The sequence below is a fragment of the Bufo gargarizans genome, chromosome 6 (assembly GCF_014858855.1).
Source record: "Bufo gargarizans isolate SCDJY-AF-19 chromosome 6, ASM1485885v1, whole genome shotgun sequence".
NCBI lineage: Eukaryota > Metazoa > Chordata > Amphibia > Anura > Bufonidae > Bufo > Bufo gargarizans.
The window spans coordinates 5,258,188-5,278,143 of NC_058085.1; the positions used below are offsets into that span (position 1 = coordinate 5,258,188).

General features: G+C 42.7%; 2 protein-coding genes across 2 annotated transcripts in view; both read right to left on the reverse strand.

The window, feature by feature from the left end:
• Nucleotides 1-4,257, reverse strand: part of ABCC3 (ATP binding cassette subfamily C member 3) — an 81,092-nt gene extending 76,835 nt beyond the window's left edge. The window contains exon 1 of the mRNA XM_044296227.1: nucleotides 3,899-4,257. Coding sequence (XP_044152162.1) covers nucleotides 3,899-3,946 — 48 coding nt within the window. The 5' untranslated portion in view covers nucleotides 3,947-4,257. The remainder of the gene's footprint in view (nucleotides 1-3,898) is intronic.
• Nucleotides 4,258-9,255: 4,998 nt separating this feature from the next.
• LOC122942469 lies at nucleotides 9,256-13,499 on the reverse strand. Its single transcript, XM_044300111.1, has 2 exons — nucleotides 13,226-13,499; nucleotides 9,256-10,360 (listed from the first exon to the last, which is right to left on the reverse strand). The coding sequence occupies exons 1-2, from the start codon at nucleotides 13,369-13,371 to the stop codon at nucleotides 9,397-9,399; spliced, it is 1,110 nt and encodes a 369-aa protein (XP_044156046.1). The 5' UTR covers nucleotides 13,372-13,499; the 3' UTR covers nucleotides 9,256-9,396.
• Nucleotides 13,500-19,956: the final 6,457 nt, after the last annotated feature.

Here is a 19,956-nt window from a genome sequence, read left to right on the forward strand (position 1 = left end):
ATGTAATGTACGGTATCAGCACATGTAATGTACAGTATCAGCACACGTAATGTACAGTATCAGCACATGTAATGCACAGTATCAGTGCATGTAATTTACAGTGTCAGCACATGTAATGTACGGTATCAGCGCATGTAATGTACAGTATCAGTGCATGTAATTTACAGTGTCAGCACATGTAATGTACGGTATCAGCGCATGTAATGTACGGTAACAGCACATGTAATGTACAGTATCAGCACATGTAATGTATGGTATCAGCACATGTAATGTACAGTATAAGCGCATGTAATGTACGTTAACAGCCCATGTAATGTATGGTATCAGCACATGTAATGTAAGGTATCAGCGCATGTAATGTACAGTATAAGCGCATGTAATGTACAGTATAAGCGCATGTATGTATGGTATCAGCGCATGTAATGTACAGCATAAGCGCATGTAATGTACAGTATAAGCGCATGTAATGTACAGTATAAGCGCATGTAATGTATGGTATCAGCACATGTAATGTACAGTATAAGCGCATGTATGTATGGTATCAGCGCATGTAATGTACAGTATAAGCGCATGTAATGTACAGTATAAGCGCATGTAATTTATGGTATCAGCACATGTAATGTACAGTATAAGCACATGTAATGTACAGTATAAGCGCATGTAATGTACGGTGTCAGCACATGTAATGTACGGTATCAGCGCATGTAATGTACAGTATAAGCACATGTAATGTACAGTATAAGCGCATGTAATGTACGGTGTCAGCACATGTAATGTACGGTATCAGCGCATGTATGTATGGTATCAGCGCATGTAATGTACGGTATCAGCACATGTAATGTACAGTATCAGCGCATGTAATGTACGGTATCAGCACATGTAATGTACGGTGTCAGCACATGTAATGTACGGTATCAGCACATGTAATGTACGGTGTCAGCACATGTAATGTATGGTATCAGCACATGTAATGTACGGTGTCAGCACATGTAATGTACGGTATCAGCACATGTAATGTACGGTATCAGCACATGTAATGTACGGTGTCAGCACATGTAATGTACGGTATCAGCACATGTAATGTACGGTGTCAGCACATGTAATGTATGGTATCAGCACATGTAATGTACGGTGTCAGCACATGTAATGTACGGTATCAGCACATGTAATGTACGGTGTCAGCCCATGTAATGTACAGTATCAGCACATGTAATGTATCAGTCACGGAGCTGCAGATATCAAGCATCGCGTGTAGTAAAACCCACCACATAAACCGCTAGAGATATGCAGAGCATGAGTCACAAACCACATGAATTGTCTGCACTGAGAACCATTCACTGCACGGCAACAGAACTGTGTGTATGTAGATATGTATAGTACCGTGCAAAAGTATTAGGCACGCGTGGAAAAAATGCTGCGCAGTAAGAACGCTTTCAGAAATAGAAGTGTTAATAGTTTAATTTTTATCAATTAAAAATGCAGAGTGAAAGAAGACATGAGAAATCTAAATCCGATCTGTATTTGGTGTGACTGCCCTGTGCCTCCAGGATCAGCTCTTCTCGGTACTTGCACACAGTTGGAGGAACTTGGCAGGGAGGTTGCTCCAGACATCTTGAAGAACTAAGCGCAGATTTTCTGTGGATGTAGGCTTGCTCGGATCCTTCTGTCTCTTCATGTAATCCCAGACAGACTGGATGATGTCGGGATTTTCACTGAAGATAGTCCTTAATGTCATTGGCTGGATGCTTGAGGACATTGCCCTTCTGCAGAATACATTGGAGGCAATCAGACGCCTCCCTGATGGAATTACATGATGGATAAATATCTGCCTGTATTCCTCAAAATTAAGGACACCATTAATCCTGACCAAATCCCCAACTAAATCTGATGAAATGCAGCCCCAGACTTGCAAGTGCCCTCCATCATGGCCCTCCACATCTTCTGCCTGAAGACACTTATTATTGACGTTCTCCAACCCTTCACTGTCTAAACTACCTTCTGTTACGGCAAAATATTTTAGATTATGGTTCATCAGTCCAGAGCGCATGCTGCCATTTTCTGTACCCAGTTCCACCTGGTCTTGTTTCCACATCAAAGGTAGGACTTTTTGGCCACAATTCTTCCATGAAGACCATTTCTGGCCACACCTCTCCACACAGTAGATGGGAGTACTTGGGCCCCACTGGTTTCTACCAGTTCCTGGTGGACATCTTCCAGTTTTTAAGGAAGCATGATGTGCTGCACTTCTTCCATTCGAGTTAGGGATTTGGTCAGGATTAATGATGCCCTCAATGCTGAGAAATACGGGCAGATACTTATCCATCATATAATACCACCAGGGAGGCATCTGATTGTCTCCAAATTTATTTAGCTGCAGGACTTTGACCTCAAGCTGGAAGTGATGATATGGTCCCAGAGAGCCCTGATCCCAACATCATCCAGTCTGTCTGGGATTACATGGAGAAACAGAAGGATCTGAGTAAGCCTACGTCCACAGAAGATCTTCGCTTAGTTCTTCAAGATGTTTGGAACAACCCCCCTGCCGATTTCCTTTAAAAACTATGTAAAAGTGTTCTCTGTCTCTCTCTCATGACAATAGCGCCTGTTAGGAGGTGGGATATGTTACACAGCAGGTGAACAATCTTCTTGAAGTTGATGTGTTAGTAGTGGGGAAACGTTACGTCAGAAATTGTGAAGTCTAGACGACCAGGTCAGAGCATCTCCGGAATGACTGGTATTGTGAGATATTCCCGGTATGCAGTGTAAGTACCGACCAGACGTGGTCCAAAGAAAGGACGAGTCATGGGCTGCCGAGGGCCAAGTGATGTGCGTGTGGAGTAAAGGCTAGCCTGTGTGCTGTAACCCGCTGAAGAGCTGCGTTCACACTACATTTTGCATTCGGAAAACCCGGTGAACACGCGATACGTCACCTCTCACCCAACAGAGACCCAAAGAGTGTCCTTCAGGCTTTCATCTGGCTAGTACAGTATATAGATATACCTATGTTCTGCAGTCCACTGTGCTATTCTATACGGAGGCATGCAGTACAAAAAGTACATAACAAGGTATAGATTTTTATGTATGGGGGGTATCAGATCAGGAGATCCTCGGAGACAGCCATGTGCTGTACTCCCCACCGGTCGTCAGTCCCATATATACTGAATGGAGCGACTACTGCTCTGTCTAACGGGACCCCAGTTCTCCTGCCCCCAGGGATCAGCCACTTACTATTACATAGCACATACTACTGAGGGTGGGTCGTTATGGTGGGGCTAACGTCAAGTGCTAGATACTGCAGGACACCATCACGGGTCTTGCTATGTCACAAGGGCCACCTACAGCATAGAAGGTAGGTAGATGGCTTTAATGTTATGGCTGATCTTTGTACATAATTTGATTATTTATTTTCCTTTGTAATTCGTTTTTTAACGTAGTTTATATTTTAATCAATATTTTTCTGAATTAGTTGATATTGCACATCACTTGCCTCCATCTAACAGAGAATAAAACTCTACATCCATACTGTCGTATCCGTTTTACAGTCCGCGAAACGCGACTCTGTAAAATGCAGATACCGGCCATGTGCATCCCGCCGACTACATTGTTGAAACGCCTAGCACATGTTCTGCAAGCTGCGGGACGGGCGCACGGATGCAGACAGATCACATCCGTGTGCGGTCTGCATTTTTTGCGGTCCCACCGTAACGAATAGGTCTACATATAATACAGGAAACACGGTGATCGGACGCGGACAATACAGTCGTGTGCATGACGCCTAATAAAGTATAGGTAAAGCCCACAAAACTTGGACAATTTCATCGATTTTCAGGACAAAAATAATCATAAAAATATAAAAAGAAAAGAAAACCACACACAGAAAATACATCAGAATTCCTACCCAGAACTTGGAGCCTAGCTTCCCGTCGCTTCCACAGAACACGTCCATGTTCCAAGGGTTTCCAGGTGAAGAGCGGCTTCCTATGATCTACATAGAGCTACAGATGAGAGGCACACAGCGGCTTTGCCTCCAGAGATGACATCCAGGGAGAGTGCTGCTCTGAGGGTGGCTGAGTCTGCGCTGCGGCGCGGTGACTGCTGACAACCTCCAGTCAGTCTCCTGACTTGTGCTGGAGTTTTTTTTTGCATGGGTAGTTATATGTGCAGTGGGTGCAATTCCTGTATTTCCTGGTTTTTTACAACCGCCTTTCTCCTCTTCCTCCTCCTCCGTCGGTGAATTTGATGGTGCTCCTCCCTCGTGATGTGACCGTGTCTCCACACCCAGCTCTAGAAAGGGAAGGCATCTAAAGTTCTCCTGCCTGTCCCCCTCTCTCAAAATATGTAACATGTCAGGATGACGTAAGGTAAAATAGTGCCGGATGTGCAGCAAGAGCAGACGCTTCGTGTGAGCCCCGGACACTGTATACAGCAGATGGAGTCACTGATAAACGTATTCCACCCGTGTATGAGAGCCGCCTATTATAACCCAGCTGAGACGTGTCCCTGACGTGGGAGATAAATGACGGACTGGAGCGCACAATACCGGCTGAAAGAGAAGAGATCGAGAGGGACTAAGCTGCAAAGGGGTTCAAGGGATTTTCCAGAACGGTAGAAATAGGTTAAAAATCAACAAGTATCTCTAGAAAAGCTCTAGCGTGCTCCATATCACTATATACAAGAAGATGTATAACTTATACCAGCTGTACATATATAATTATATACAGGAGATACCCAGGTTATACCAGCATGCTCCATATCACTATATACAAGAAGAGGTATAACTTATACCAGCTGTACATATATAATTATATACAGGAGATGCCCAGGTTATACCGGCATGGTCCATATCACTATATACAAGAAGATGTATAACTTATACCAGCTGTACATATATAATTATATACAGGAGATACCCAGGTTATACCAGCATGCTCCATATCACTATATACAAGAAGATGTATAACTTATACCAGCTGTACATATATAATTATATACAGGAGATACCCAGGTTATACCAGCATGCTCCATATCACTATATACAAGAAGATGTATAACTTATACCAGCTGTACATATATAATTATATACAGGAGATGCCCAGGTTATACCAGCATGGTCCATATCACTATATACAAGAAGATGTATAACTTATACCAGCTGTACATATATAATTATATACAGGAGATGCCCAGGTTATACCAGCATGGTCCATATCACTATATACAAGAAGATGTATAACTTATACCAGCTGTACATATATAATTATATACAGGAGATGCCCAGGTTATACCAGCTGTACATATATAATTATATACAAGAGATGCCCAGGTTATACCAGCATGCTCCATATCACTATATACAAGAAGATGTATAACTTATACCAGCTGTACATATATAATTATATACAGGAGATACCCAGGTTATACCAGCATGGTCCATATCACTATATACAAGAAGATGTATAACTTATACCAGCTGTACATATATAATTATATACAGGAGATACCCAGGTTATACCAGCATGGTCCATATCACTATATACAAGAAGATGTATAACTTATACCAGCTGTACATATATAATTATATACAGGAGATACCCAGGTTATACCAGCATGCTCCATATCACTATATACAAGAAGATGTATAACTTATACCAGCTGTACATATATAATTATATACAGGAGATACCCAGGTTATACCAGCATGCTCCATATCACTATATACAAGAAGATGTATAACTTATACCAGCTGTACATATATAATTATATACAGGAGATGCCCAGGTTATACCAGCATGGTCCATATCACTATATACAAGAAGATGTATAACTTATACCAGCTGTACATATATAATTATATACAGGAGATGCCCAGGTTATACCAGCTGTACATATATAATTATATACAAGAGATGCCCAGGTTATACCAGCATGCTCCATATCACTATATACAAGAAGATGTATAACTTATACCAGCTGTACATATATAATTATATACAGGAGATACCCAGGTTATACCAGCATGGTCCATATCACTATATACAAGAAGATGTATAACTTATACCAGCTGTACATATATAATTATATACAGGAGATACCCAGGTTATACCAGCATGGTCCATATCACTATATACAAGAAGATGTATAACTTATACCAGCTGTACATATATAATTATATACAGGAGATACCCAGGTTATACCAGCATGGTCCATATCACTATATACAAGAAGATGTATAACTTATACCAGCTGTACATATATAATTATATACAGGAGATGCCCAGGTTATACCAGCATGCTCCATATCACTATATACAAGAAGATGTATAACTTATACCAGCTGTACATATATAATTATATACAGGAGATACCCAGGTTATACCAGCATGCTCCATATCACTATATACAAGAAGATGTATAACTTATACCAGCTGTACATATATAATTATATACAGGAGATGCCCAGGTTATACCAGCTGTACATATATAATTATATACAGGAGATACCCAGGTTATACCAGCATGCTCCATATCACTATATACAGGAAGATGTATAACTTATACCAGCTGTACATCTATAATTATATACAGGAGATGCCCAGGTTATACCAGCATGCTCCATATCACTATATACAAGAAGATGTATAACGTATACCAGCTGTACATATATAATTATATACAGGAGATGCCCAGGTTATACCAGCATGCTCCATATCACTATATACAAGAAGATGTATAACTTATACCAGCTGTACATATACAATTATATACAGGAGATGCCCAGGTTATACCAGCTGTACATATATAATTATATACAGGAGATACCCAGGTTATACCAGCTGTACATATATAATTATATACAGGAGATGCCCGGGTTATACCAGCTGTACATATATAATTATATACAGGAGATACCCAGGTTATACCAGCTGTACATATATAATTATATACAGGAGATACCCAGGTTATACCAGCTGTACATATATAATTATATACAGGAGATGCCCAGGTTATACCAGCATGGTCCATCTCACTATATACAAGAAGATGTATAACTTATACCAGCTGTACATATATAATTATATACAGGAGATGCCCAGGTTATACCAGCTGTACATATATAATTATATACAGGAGATACCCAGGTTATACCAGCATGCTCCATATCACTATATACAAGAAGATGTATAACTTATACCAGCTGTACATATATAATTATATACAGGAGATACCCAGGTTATACCAGCATGCTCCATATCACTATATACAAGAAGATGTATAACTTATACCAGCTGTACATATATAATTATATACAGGAGATGCCCAGGTTATACCAGCATGCTCCATATCACTATATACAAGAAGATGTATAACTTATACCAGCTGTACATATATAATTATATACAGGGGATGCCCGGGTTATACCAGCATGCTCCATATCACTGTATACAAGAAGATGTATAACTTATACCAGCTGTACATATATAATTATATACAGGAGATGCCCAGGTTATACCAGCATGGTCCATATCACTGTATACAAGAAGATGTATAACTTATACCAGCTGTACATATATAATTATATACAGGAGATGCCCAGGTTATACCAGCATGCTCCATATCACTATATACAAGAAGAGGTATAACTTATACCAGCTGTACGTATATAATTATATACAGGACATGCCCAGGTTATACCAGCATGCTCCATATCACTATATACAAGAAGATGTATAACTTATACCAGCTGTACATATATAATTATATACAGGAGATGCCCAGGTTATACCAGCATGCTCCATATCACTGTATACAAGAAGAGGTATAACTTATATCAGCTGTACATATATAATTATATACAGGAGATGCCCAGGTTATACCAGCATGGTCCTTATCACTATATACAAGAAGAGGTATAACTTATACCAGCTGTACATATATAATTATATACAGGAGATGCCCAGGTTATACCAGCATGCTCCATATCACTATATACAAGAAGATGTATAACTTATACCAGCTGTACATATATAATTATATACAGGAGAGGCCCAGGTTATACCAGCATGCTCCATATCACTGTATACAAGAAGATGTATAACTTATACCAGCTGTACATATATAATTATATACAGGAGATGCCCAGGTTATACCAGCATGGTCCTTATCACTATATACAAGAAGATGTATAACTTATACCAGCTGTACATATATAATTATATACAGGAGATGCCCAGGTTATACCAGCTGTACATATATAATTATATACAGGAGATACCCAGGTTATACCAGCATGCTCCATATCACTATATACAAGAAGATGTATAACTTATACCAGCTGTACATATATAATTATATACAGGAGATGCCCAGGTTATACCAGCATGCTCCATATCACTATATACAAGAAGATGTATAACTTATACCAGCTGTACATATATAATTATATACAGGAGATGCCCAGGTTATACCAGCATGCTCCATATCACTATATACAAGAAGATGTATAACTTATACCAGCTGTACATATATAATTATATACAGGAGATACCCAGGTTATACCAGCTGTACATATATAATTATATACAGGAGATGCCCAGGTTATACCAGCATGCTCCATATCACTATATACAAGAAGATGTATAACTTATACCAGCTGTACATATATAATTATATACAGGAGATGCCCAGGTTATACCAGCATGCTCCATATCACTATATACAAGAAGATGTATAACTTATACCAGCTGTACATATATAATTATATACAGGGGATGCCCGGGTTATACCAGCATGCTCCATATCACTGTATACAAGAAGATGTATAACTTATACCAGCTGTACATATATAATTATATACAGGAGATGCCCAGGTTATACCAGCATGCTCCAAATCACTATATACAAGAAGAGGTATAACTTATACCAGCTGTACGTATATAATTATATACAGGACATGCCCAGGTTATACCAGCATGCTCCATATCACTATATACAAGAAGATGTATAACTTATACCAGCTGTACATATATAATTATATACAGGAGATGCCCAGGTTATGCGTTAATTTCTTAACGTTAATTTGTTTTCCCTTAGTCCTAACAGCAGCACATGTGGGGGTTTATCCGCCCCAGTGAAACTGGTAGGACAGACGGAATGTTTAATGAAGTAAAGTAATCAAATAAATCCACGCCCCCATTACCTCACTATAAGAGGCCAAACCCCCCATACATCAGTGTGTCATAACAAGAAACTCTCAAAAAACAAAGGGAGGGATATTTGTGTGCTGCTGTTAGGACTAAGGGAAAACAAATTAACGTTAAGAAATTAACGCTTCCCTTACGTCCTAACCAGCAGCACATGTGGGGACTTAGCAAGAAGTTAGCCTAAAGGGTAGGGACTTCAATGCTGAATGGAATTCAAAACAGACCGCCCAAAGGCAGTGTCTTCTGATCCCCTGAGGTTGAGTCTATAATGGCTCACAAAGGTAGAATGTGAGCTCCAGGAGGCCGCGGAACAGATCTGTTCCAGAGGAATAAGAGACCTTTCGGCCCAACTAGTAGAGACTGCTCGGGTGGAGTGAGCAGTGACAAAGGCAGGAGGAGGTCTATTCTGGGAAGCGAAAGATTCTCTGATGGCCTCTCTGATCCATCTACTTAGAGTAGGCTTAGAGGCCTTCTTCCCTTTATTCCTGCCAAAGAACAGGATAAGAAGATTCTCTGACCTTCTGAACTCCCGGGATCTCTCAATGTAGATTCTCAAACATCTGGCCACATCCAGAGTATGGAGGGAAGTTTCTTCTGCAGAGGAAGAAGAGGAACATAACACAGGCAAAGACACAACTTGATTAATGTTGTGCACAGAGGGCACCTTAGGCAAAAAGGTGGGTAAAAAACGTAAAAGGACTCTGTCCGGTAAAAATAAAGTATATGGCTCATATGCCGAAAAAGCCTGAAGCTCTGAAATGCGTTTGGCCGAAGTTACGGCCAACAAAAAGGTTACCTTCCAGGATAAAAACTTAAAGTCCACTTCTTCCAAGGGTTCAAAGGGAGGACCACTCAACCCTTTAAGCACCACTGAGAGATCCCACTGCGGTATAGGTCTTGAAATGCTAGGCTTAAGACGTACGGCTCCATTAAGGAACCTCTTAATCAGAGGGTCTTGATGTAAAGATCTGCCAAAGGCGGCTGACAGAGCAGAGATCTGTACCTTGAGTGTAGAAGGGCTGAGGCCCTTATCTAGTCCATCCTGCATGAACTGAAGAATAGCTGATACTGGAGGATCCTGAGATGGTACTTGATGAGATGCACACCATAGAAGAAAAATGCGCTTTACCCTGGCGTAGGCCTTGACAGTCGCAGGAGCTCTGGAATGAGACATCGTTCTTAAGACCGCTGCTGATAGCCCTTCCGGCTCTAGAAGGGACTCATCAATCTCCAGGCTGTCAGATTGAGTCTGGATGGATCCAGGCAGAGCTGAGTGCCCCGGGACACCAGGTTCTGCATTGGGGGAAGCTTCCAATATTGCCCTCGGCTCATCTGCATGAGCAGGGTAAACCAAGACCTCCTGGGCCAGAATGGAATCACGGCTATTACTGAGGCTTGGTCCTGCCGAATCTTCATCAATACCCTGGGTATCATGGCGATGGGAGGAAAGATGTAGGCCAGCCTGAACTCCCATGGAATTGACAGAGCATCTACTGCCAAGGGATTGTCCTCCCGATACAGGGAACAGAACGTTTCCACTTTGGCATTGAATCTTGTCGCCATGAGATCTATGTCCGGGCGACCCCACCGGAGAGTGATCTGATGAAAGATCTCCTGATTCAGAGACATTTCTCCCAGAGCTGGGACTCCTCTGCTGAGCTGGTCTGCAACCACATTCAGGGACCCCCGAATGTGGACTGCTGAAAGGTGGGAAAGATTCTGCTCTGCCCAAGACAGAATTAGACCTACTTCTGAGAGTAGACTCTGAGACCTGGTGCCTCCCTGTTTGTTGATGTAAGATACCGCAGTAGAATTGTCTGAGCGAACCCTTACAGCCTTGTTTCTGATAAGGGGGAAAAAATGAAAGAGAGCCATCCGGATTGCTCTGAGTTCTCTCAGATTGGATGACATCAAACGCTCTTGAGGGCTCCAGGATCCTTGAACTTGAAGTTCCTCTAGATGGGCACCCCAGCCTAGAAGGGATGCATCTGTCGTCAACAGGATCCAACAAGGTTGGATCAAGGACCTCCCATCTTTGACCTGTTTCCACCACTTCAGTGAGCGGCGAGCTTGAGATGACAGGGAGCACTTTGTCTCTAGCCCTCTGGGAGTTCGATCCCATAGACTCAGAACTTCCGCTTGAAGAGGGCGAATATGCCACAAGGCCCAAGGAACCGCATCCACGGCTGCTGACATTAGGCCTAACATCCTCATCAATACTCTGATAGTTACCCGGCGGGGAACCATGAGTTGATCTGCAGTCTTGGAAATGCGTAACTTCCTTTCCGGAGAAAGGTAGAGCGTCATGTTGGCAGAATCTATTATGAACCCCAGAAACCTCCTGGTAGTGGAGGGAGAAATCTCTGACTTCTGCCAATTGATAATCCAGCCCAAGCGCTGGAGGAAGGACTGAGCCTGCAGAAGATGAAGATGAAGCGTCTCTACCGAGTGGGCTTTTAGAAGCCAATCGTCCAGATATGGAATGATCTCCAGGCCTCTCAATCTGAGGGGAGCTACTACAGCTATCACCACTTTGGTGAAGATGTAGGGCGCGGTTGTGATGCCGAAGGGAAGTGCGGCAAACTGAAAATGTTTCACCGTCCCTCTGAGACTTACTGCCACTCGTAGATACTTCCTGTGGGCCTGGCACACAGGGATGTGGAGATAGGCATCCCTTAGATCCAGTGTGACCATCAGGTCCCCTGGGCTCAGGATGCTGATTACCGATTTGATGGTTTCCATCCGGAACCGCCTTTTCTTTATGAATCGGTTGAGGTAGCGGAGATCTATGATCATGCGCCAACCTCCTGTGGCTTTGGGAACAAGGAAAACTGGCGAATAGACGCCGGATCCAATCTCTTCTGGAGGAACCTCCTCCAAGGCCCCTTTCCGCCTGTATTCCAGTATAGACTCCTCCAACACCGTTTGCTTCGCGCGTGGAAGTAATCTTGTCAAAACAAATTTTTCTGGGGGAACAGATAAAAATTCTATCCTGTACCCTGTCCTTATTATATTCAGGACCCAGGGATCTGGAACAAACTCTGTCCAGGTATTTAGAAAAAAAGTTAAACGGCCTCCGACTGGGAGGTCTGAAAGAATAGGAGTCAAATTTATGACTGGATCTGACGGAAGGGGAGGGCCGTCACTGGTCGGCTTTATTGTTTTTGTTCCCACCGGAACGATATGATCCTCCCCTCCTGGACCCACGGCCTCGCTGAGGCCTGGATTGGCCCTGAAAGGATCTGGACCCTCTACCCTGCCTACCCCTACCCTTAGGGGTTTGAGGAAGGCATTTGCCCTTTTTATCGGCAAGACCCTCCATAATGCGGTCCAGTTCAGTCCCAAAAAGCCTTCCTGGCTCGTAAGGGAGGCTGCATAAATTATACTTGGAGGCATTATCTGCCACCCAAGGTTTTAGCCATAGTGGCCTCCTACCCGCTGCAGAGAGGGCCATAGCTTTAGAGGCTAATTTTAACTGTTGTGGGCCAGAGTCACACAGAAATTCCACGGCACGTAGAATGGACTTAAACTGCGCCAGGATGTCATCACGGGATATGCCAGAGTCGATATCCGACTGCACCTGTCGGAGGCGTCTTTGGAGGAAGACGGCTACCTCCGTAGAGGATATGGCCACAGATGCAGCAGCAGCAGCAGTGGAGTAAGACCTTCTCAAGGTGCATTCTACCCGCCTGTCCATCGGGTCCTGTAAGTTGGAGCCGTCATCAGCCGGGACAAGAGTCCTCTTAGACAATTTTGCAATTGCCAAATCAACTTTGGGCACAGTGCCCCACTGGTCAAATTGGGAAGTCACAATCGAGAACATGGACTTGAAGCGCTTTGAGATGACCGGTGCCTTCTCAGGATGTTTCCATTCTAGCTTCATTAATCGAGACAGAGTCTCGTCCACTTTGAAGGCCCTTGGCCCCCTAGAGGTGGACTCTGAAGCTTCCCCGGGATCAACATCCTGGTCCCCCGACCGGATGGATCTAAGTAACCTCTGGGTCTTCTCTACAGGAAAGGCGTACCTTCCAGCCTCTTCTTCCTCCCCGCTAGACTCAGAGGAATGGACTTCGTCCACGGTATGGTAGACTTCCTCCTGCATAGGAGTGGGTCTCAGAGGAGATCGGACACTGGGTCTTCTGGATGACACGGAATCCCTTAGGGTGTTCATTGAGGACTCCACAAAGTCCTTTACCCAGACTACTACGTCCCGTATGGTAGGCTCCGTATCAGGAGGCAGAGGAGGAGGAGGACGGCAAGAGGGACACCTATTAAATTCATAGGAGTCCGCTAGAGGGGTGTCACAACCATCACCGGCAGAGGACATTATCTGCAGAGAAAGAGTTAAAAATGAATGAACAATGTCTATTCATTAGCTAACCAAGGAAGCAGCAAACCTACCAGACACAGGAAAGCTGGTGACTAAAGTAGTCTGCCTCAGTAACCAACCCAAGGCTGCAACAGCACAGCCTGGAAGGACTGGAGGCTTTATATATTCAAATTTGGCGCCCAAACTGACGTCAGACGCCAGGTTTGAACAAACTTTAATCATTGTTGTTCAGCAACAAACCACCAGAGGGCGCTGGAACACAATGTGTGTAAGCCAAACAGGAAGCTGAATGCATGAGCTCCGTGCCTCCACCATGCCGGCAGCACCAGCTTCATCAGATAAGCTGCAACCCTGAAAGAGAAACACAAGGTTAGCATGAAATCTAAGAGCATGGCAGCCAAATGGCCGCCCCGTCTGTCCTGCAGTCCCAAGGACAGAAAAAAACACACTGATGTATGGGGGGTTTGGCCTCTTATAGTGAGGTAATGGGGGCGTGGATTTATTTGATTACTTTACTTCATTAAACATTCCGTCTGTCCTACCAGTTTCACTGGGGCGGATAAACCCCCACATGTGCTGCTGGTTAGGACGTAAGGGAAACCAGCATGCTCCATATCACTGTATACAAGAAGAGGTATAACTTATATCAGCTGTACATATATAATTATATACAGGAGATGCCCAGGTTATACCAGCATGGTCCTTATCACTATATACAAGAAGAGGTATAACTTATACCAGCTGTACATATATAATTATATACAGGAGATGCCCAGGTTATACCAGCATGCTCCATATCACTATATACAAGAAGATGTATAACTTATACCAGCTGTACATATATAATTATATACAGGAGATGCCCAGGTTATACCAGCTGTACATATATAATTATATACAGGAGATACCCAGGTTATACCAGCTGTACATATATAATTATATACAGGAGATGCCCAGGTTATACCAGCTGTACATATATAATTATATACAGGAGATACCCAGGTTATACCAGCATGGTCCATATCACTATATACAAGAAGATGTATAACTTATACCAGCTGTACATATATAATTATATACAGGAGATGCCCAGGTTATACCAGCATGCTCCATATCACTATATACAAGAAGATGTATAACTTATACCAGCTGTACATATATAATTATATACAGGAGAGGCCCAGGTTATACCAGCATGCTCCATATCACTGTATACAAGAAGATGTATAACTTATACCAGCTGTACATATATAATTATATACAGGAGATGCCCAGGTTATACCAGCATGGTCCATATCACTATATACAGGAAGATGTATAACTTATACCAGCTGTACATATATAATTATATACAGGAGATGCCCAGGTTATACCAGCATGGTCCTTATCACTATATACAAGAAGATGTATAACTTATACCAGCTGTACATATATAATTATATACAGGAGATGCCCAGGTTATACCAGCTGTACATATATAATTATATACAGGAGATACCCAGGTTATACCAGCATGCTCCATATCACTATATACAAGAAGATGTATAACTTATACCAGCTGTACATATATAATTATATACAGGAGATGCCCAGGTTATACCAGCATGCTCCATATCACTATATACAAGAAGATGTATAACTTATACCAGCTGTACATATATAATTATATACAGGAGATACCCAGGTTATACCAGCTGTACATATATAATTATATACAGGAGATGCCCAGGTTATACCAGCATGCTCCATATCACTATATACAAGAAGATGTATAACTTATACCAGCTGTACATATATAATTATATACAGGAGATACCCAGGTTATACCAGCATGCTCCATATCACTATATACAAGAAGATGTATAACTTATACCAGCTGTACATATATAATTATATACAGGAGATACCCAGGTTATACCAGCATGCTCCATATCACTATATACAAGAAGATGTATAACTTATACCAGCTGTACATATATAATTATATACAGGAGATACCCAGGTTATACCAGCATGCTCCATATCACTATATACAAGAAGATGTATAACTTATACCAGCTGTACATATATAATTATATACAGGAGATGCCCAGGTTATACCAGCATGGTCCATATCACTATATACAAGAAGATGTATAACTTATACCAGCTGTACATATATAATTATATACAGGAGATACCCAGGTTATACCAGCATGCTCCATATCACTGTATACAGGAAGATGTATAACTTATACCAGCTGTACATATATAATTATATACAGGAGATGCCCAGGTTATACCAGCTGTACATATATAATTATATACAGGAGATACCCAGGTTATACCAGCATGCTCCATATCACTATATACAGGAAGATGTATAACTTATACCAGCTGTACATATATAATTATATACAGGAGATACCCAGGTTATACCAGCATGCTCCATATCACTATATACAAGAAGATGTATAACTTATACCAGCTGTACATATATAATTATATACAGGAGATGCCCAGGTTATACCAGCATGGTCCATATCACTATATACAAGGAGATGTATAACTTATACCAGCTGTACATATATAATTATATACAGGAGATACCCAGGTTATACCAGCATGCTCCATATCACTATATACAAGAAGATGTATAACTTATACCAGCTGTACATATATAATTATATACAGGAGATGCCCAGGTTATACGAGCTGTACATATATAATTATATACAGGAGATACCCAGGTTATACCAGCATGCTCCATATCACTATATACAGGAAGATGTATAACTTATACCAGCTGTACATATATAATTATATACAGGAGATACCCAGGTTATACCAGCATGCTCCATATCACTGTATACAAGAAGATGTATACCTTATACCAGCTGTACATATATAATTATATACAGGAGATGCCCAGGTTATACCAGCATGGTCCATATCACTATATACAGGAAGATGTATAACTTATACCAGCTGTACATATATAATTATATACAGGAGATGCCCAGGTTATACCAGCTGTACATATATAATTATATACAGGAGAAGCCCAGGTTATACCAGCATGCTCCATATCACTGTATACAAGAAGATGTATAACTTATACCAGCTGTACATATATAATTATATACAGGAGATACCCAGGTTATACCAGCATGGTCCATATCACTATATACAGGAAGATGTATAACTTATACCAGCGGTACATATATAATTATATACAGGAGATGCCCAGGTTATACCAGCTGTACATATATAATTATATACAGGAGATACCCAGGTTATACCAGCATGCTCCATATCACTATATACAAGAAGATGTATAACTTATACCAGCTGTACATATATAATTATATACAGGAGATACCCAGGTTATACCAGCATGCTCCATATCACTATATACAAGAAGATGTATAACTTATACCAGCTGTACATATATAATTATATACAGGAGATACCCAGGTTATACCAGCATGCTCCATATCACTATATACAAGAAGATGTATAACTTATACCAGCTGTACATATATAATTATATACAGGAGATGCCCAGGTTATACCAGCATGGTCCATATCACTATATACAAGAAGATGTATAACTTATACCAGCTGTACATGTAGTAAGGCTGAAGCTCAGCCTGCGTTTGTGGGAGGGGCGGAGGAGGCCTATTTAGTGCCACCTCACGCTCCCATCATGGACGCCGCGCTCTCACGTGACGTCTCTGCGCATCGAGGTTACAGTGCCGACGCTGCCACTCACCTACGCTGCTGCCCCTTCCAGCCTTCGCTCGAAGTATTCCTTCCTCTGGAACCGCGCTCCCCCGGTAAGCCAAGCGGCGCCTCGAGCTGCTCCCTGTCCTGGGAGCCTCGGCGCCGCGCTCCCACATACCCGCATGTCGCTTCCTGGCCCCACCTCCCGCTGATCGCCAGGCAGCATTGAAGCCGAGTCCCCAGCGCTCCCACTTACTTTGCATGTTCGCAACCTGGCCCCACCTCCCGCACCGGCTGGTCTCCAGGCAGCACTGACGCTGGGTCCCTGGCGCAGCAACCCCCCCCCATTAACCCCTTCACCTGGCATCCCATGAAATAGCATCCTGGCTTCACCAGGGTGCTTAAAAGACATACATTGGTTGCTCAGCTTGCAAACCCGACAGCTGAGGCCTCAGCAAAAACAGTACATACCTGGGCAATGAGCTGGCTGGGGCTCCAGCAACAACCAAAACAAGGTTTCCAAACAGTGGAAGCCCATGCACGCCGCCCACAGCCATGCATCAGATACTTCACCAAAGTCCCACACATGCCGGAGCCAGGCCCCAATCAATAAAAAATAAAAAATAAATAAATAAATCATTTTTCAGGTACACACATACGTGGTATATTTCATTCCACGCCATTATCTGCCACAGCAGAGTCATGTCAATGTTTTTCTTCCTTAAGTTTCATCCACACCATGGTCTGCCACGCAACAGATTCATGTCATTTTTCCTCAGGTTCACTCACGCTATTGTCTGCCACGCAGCAGATTCATGTCAATTTTTCCTTCCTTAAGTTTCGTCCACGCTATTGTCTGCCACGCAGCAGATTCAGGTCAATTTCCTCAGGTTCGCTCACGCTATGGTCTGCCACGCAGCAGATTCATGTCTTTTTTCCTCAGGTTCACTCACACTATTGTCTGCCACGTAGCAGATTCATGTCAATTTATTCAGGTTCGCTCACGCTATTGTCTGCCACGCAGCAGATTCAGGTCAATTTCCTCAGGTTCGCTCACGCTATGGTCTGCCACGCAGCAGATTCATGTCTTTTTTCCTCAGGTTCACTCACGCTATTGTCTGCCACGTAGCAGATTCATGTCAATTTCCTCAGGTTCGCTCACGCTATGGTCTGCCACGCAGCAGATTCATGTCTTTTTTCCTCAGGTTCACTCACACTATTGTCTGCCACGTAGCAGATTCATGTCAATTTATTCAGGTTCGCTCACGCTATTGTCTGCCACGCAGCAGATTCAGCTCAATTTCCTCAGGTTCGCTCACGCTATGGTCTGCCACGCAGCAGATTCATGTCTTTTTTCCTCAGGTTCACTCACGCTATTGTCTGCCACGTAGCAGATTCATGTCAATTTTCTCAGGTTCGCTCACGCTATTGTCTGCCACGCAGCAGATTCATGTCAATTTTTCCTTCCTTAAGTTTCATCCACGCTATGGTCTGCCACGCAGCAGACTCATGTCAAATTCCTCAGGTTCGCTCACGCTATCGTCTGCCACGCAGCAGATTCATGTCAATTTTCCTCAGGTTTGCTCACGCTATTGTCTGCCACGCAGCAGATTCATGTCAATTTTTCCTTCCTTAAGTTTCATCCACGCTATTGTCTGCCACGCAGCAGATTCATGTCAATTTCCTCAGGTTCGCTCACGCTATTGTCTGCCACGCAGCAGATTCATGTCAATTTTCTCAGGTTCGCTCACGCTATTGTCTGCCACGTAGCAGATTCATGTCAATTTTCTCAGGTTCGCTCATGCTATTGTCTACCACGCAGCAGATTCATGTCAATTTTTCCTTCCTTAAGTTTCATCCACGCTATGGTCTGCCACGCAGCAGACTCATGTCAAATTCCTCAGGTTCGCTCACGCTATTGTCTGCCACGCAGCAGATTCATGTCAATTTTCCTCAGGTTTGCTCACGCTATTGTCTGCCACGCAGCAGATTCATGTCAATTTCCTCAGGTTCGCTCACGCTATTGTCTGCCACGCAGCAGATTCATGTCAATTTCCTCAGGTTCGCTCACGCTATTGTCTGCCACGCAGCAGATTCATGTAAATTTTTCCTTCCTTAAGTTTCATCCACGCTATCGTCTGCCACGCAGCAGATTCATGTCAATTTTCCTCAGGTTCGCTCACGCTATTGTCTGCCACGCAGCAGATTCATGTCAATTTTCCTTAGGTTCATCTACGCTATTGTCTGCCACGCAGCAGATTCATGTCAATTTCCTCAGGTTCGCTCACGCTATTGTCTGCCACGCAGCAGATTCATGTCAATTTTTCCTTCCTTAAGTTTCATCCACGCTATCGTCTGCCACGCAGCAGATTCATGTCAATTTTCCTCAGGTTCGCTCACGCTATTGTCTGCCACGCAGCAGATTCATGTCAATTTTTCCTTAGGTTCATCTACGCTATTGTCTGCCACGCAGCAGATTCAGGTCAATTTTTCTTTCTTTAAAGTTTCATCCACGCTGTTGTCTGCCACGCAGCAGATTCATGTCAATTTTCCTTAGGTTCATCTACGCATTGTCTGCCACGCAGCGGATTCATGTCAATTTTGTCTGTTCCTTAGATTCATCCACGCTATTGTCTGCCACGCAGCGGATTCATGTCAATTTTGTCTGTTCCTTAGATTCATCCACGCTATTGTCTGCCACGCAGCAGATTCATGTCAATT

What these genes read in the sequence shown, in the direction of transcription:
- LOC122942469 (XM_044300111.1), bottom strand. Translation starts at nt 13,371, where the DNA reads ATGAACACCCTAAGGGATTCCGTGTCATCCAGAAGACCCAGTGTCCGA. An exon ending in GAGGAAGAAGAGGCTGGAAG is followed by an intron (nt 10,361 to 13,225) that starts GTACGCCTTTCC and finishes GTCTCATTCCAG; the next exon opens with AGCTCCTGCGACTGTCAAGG.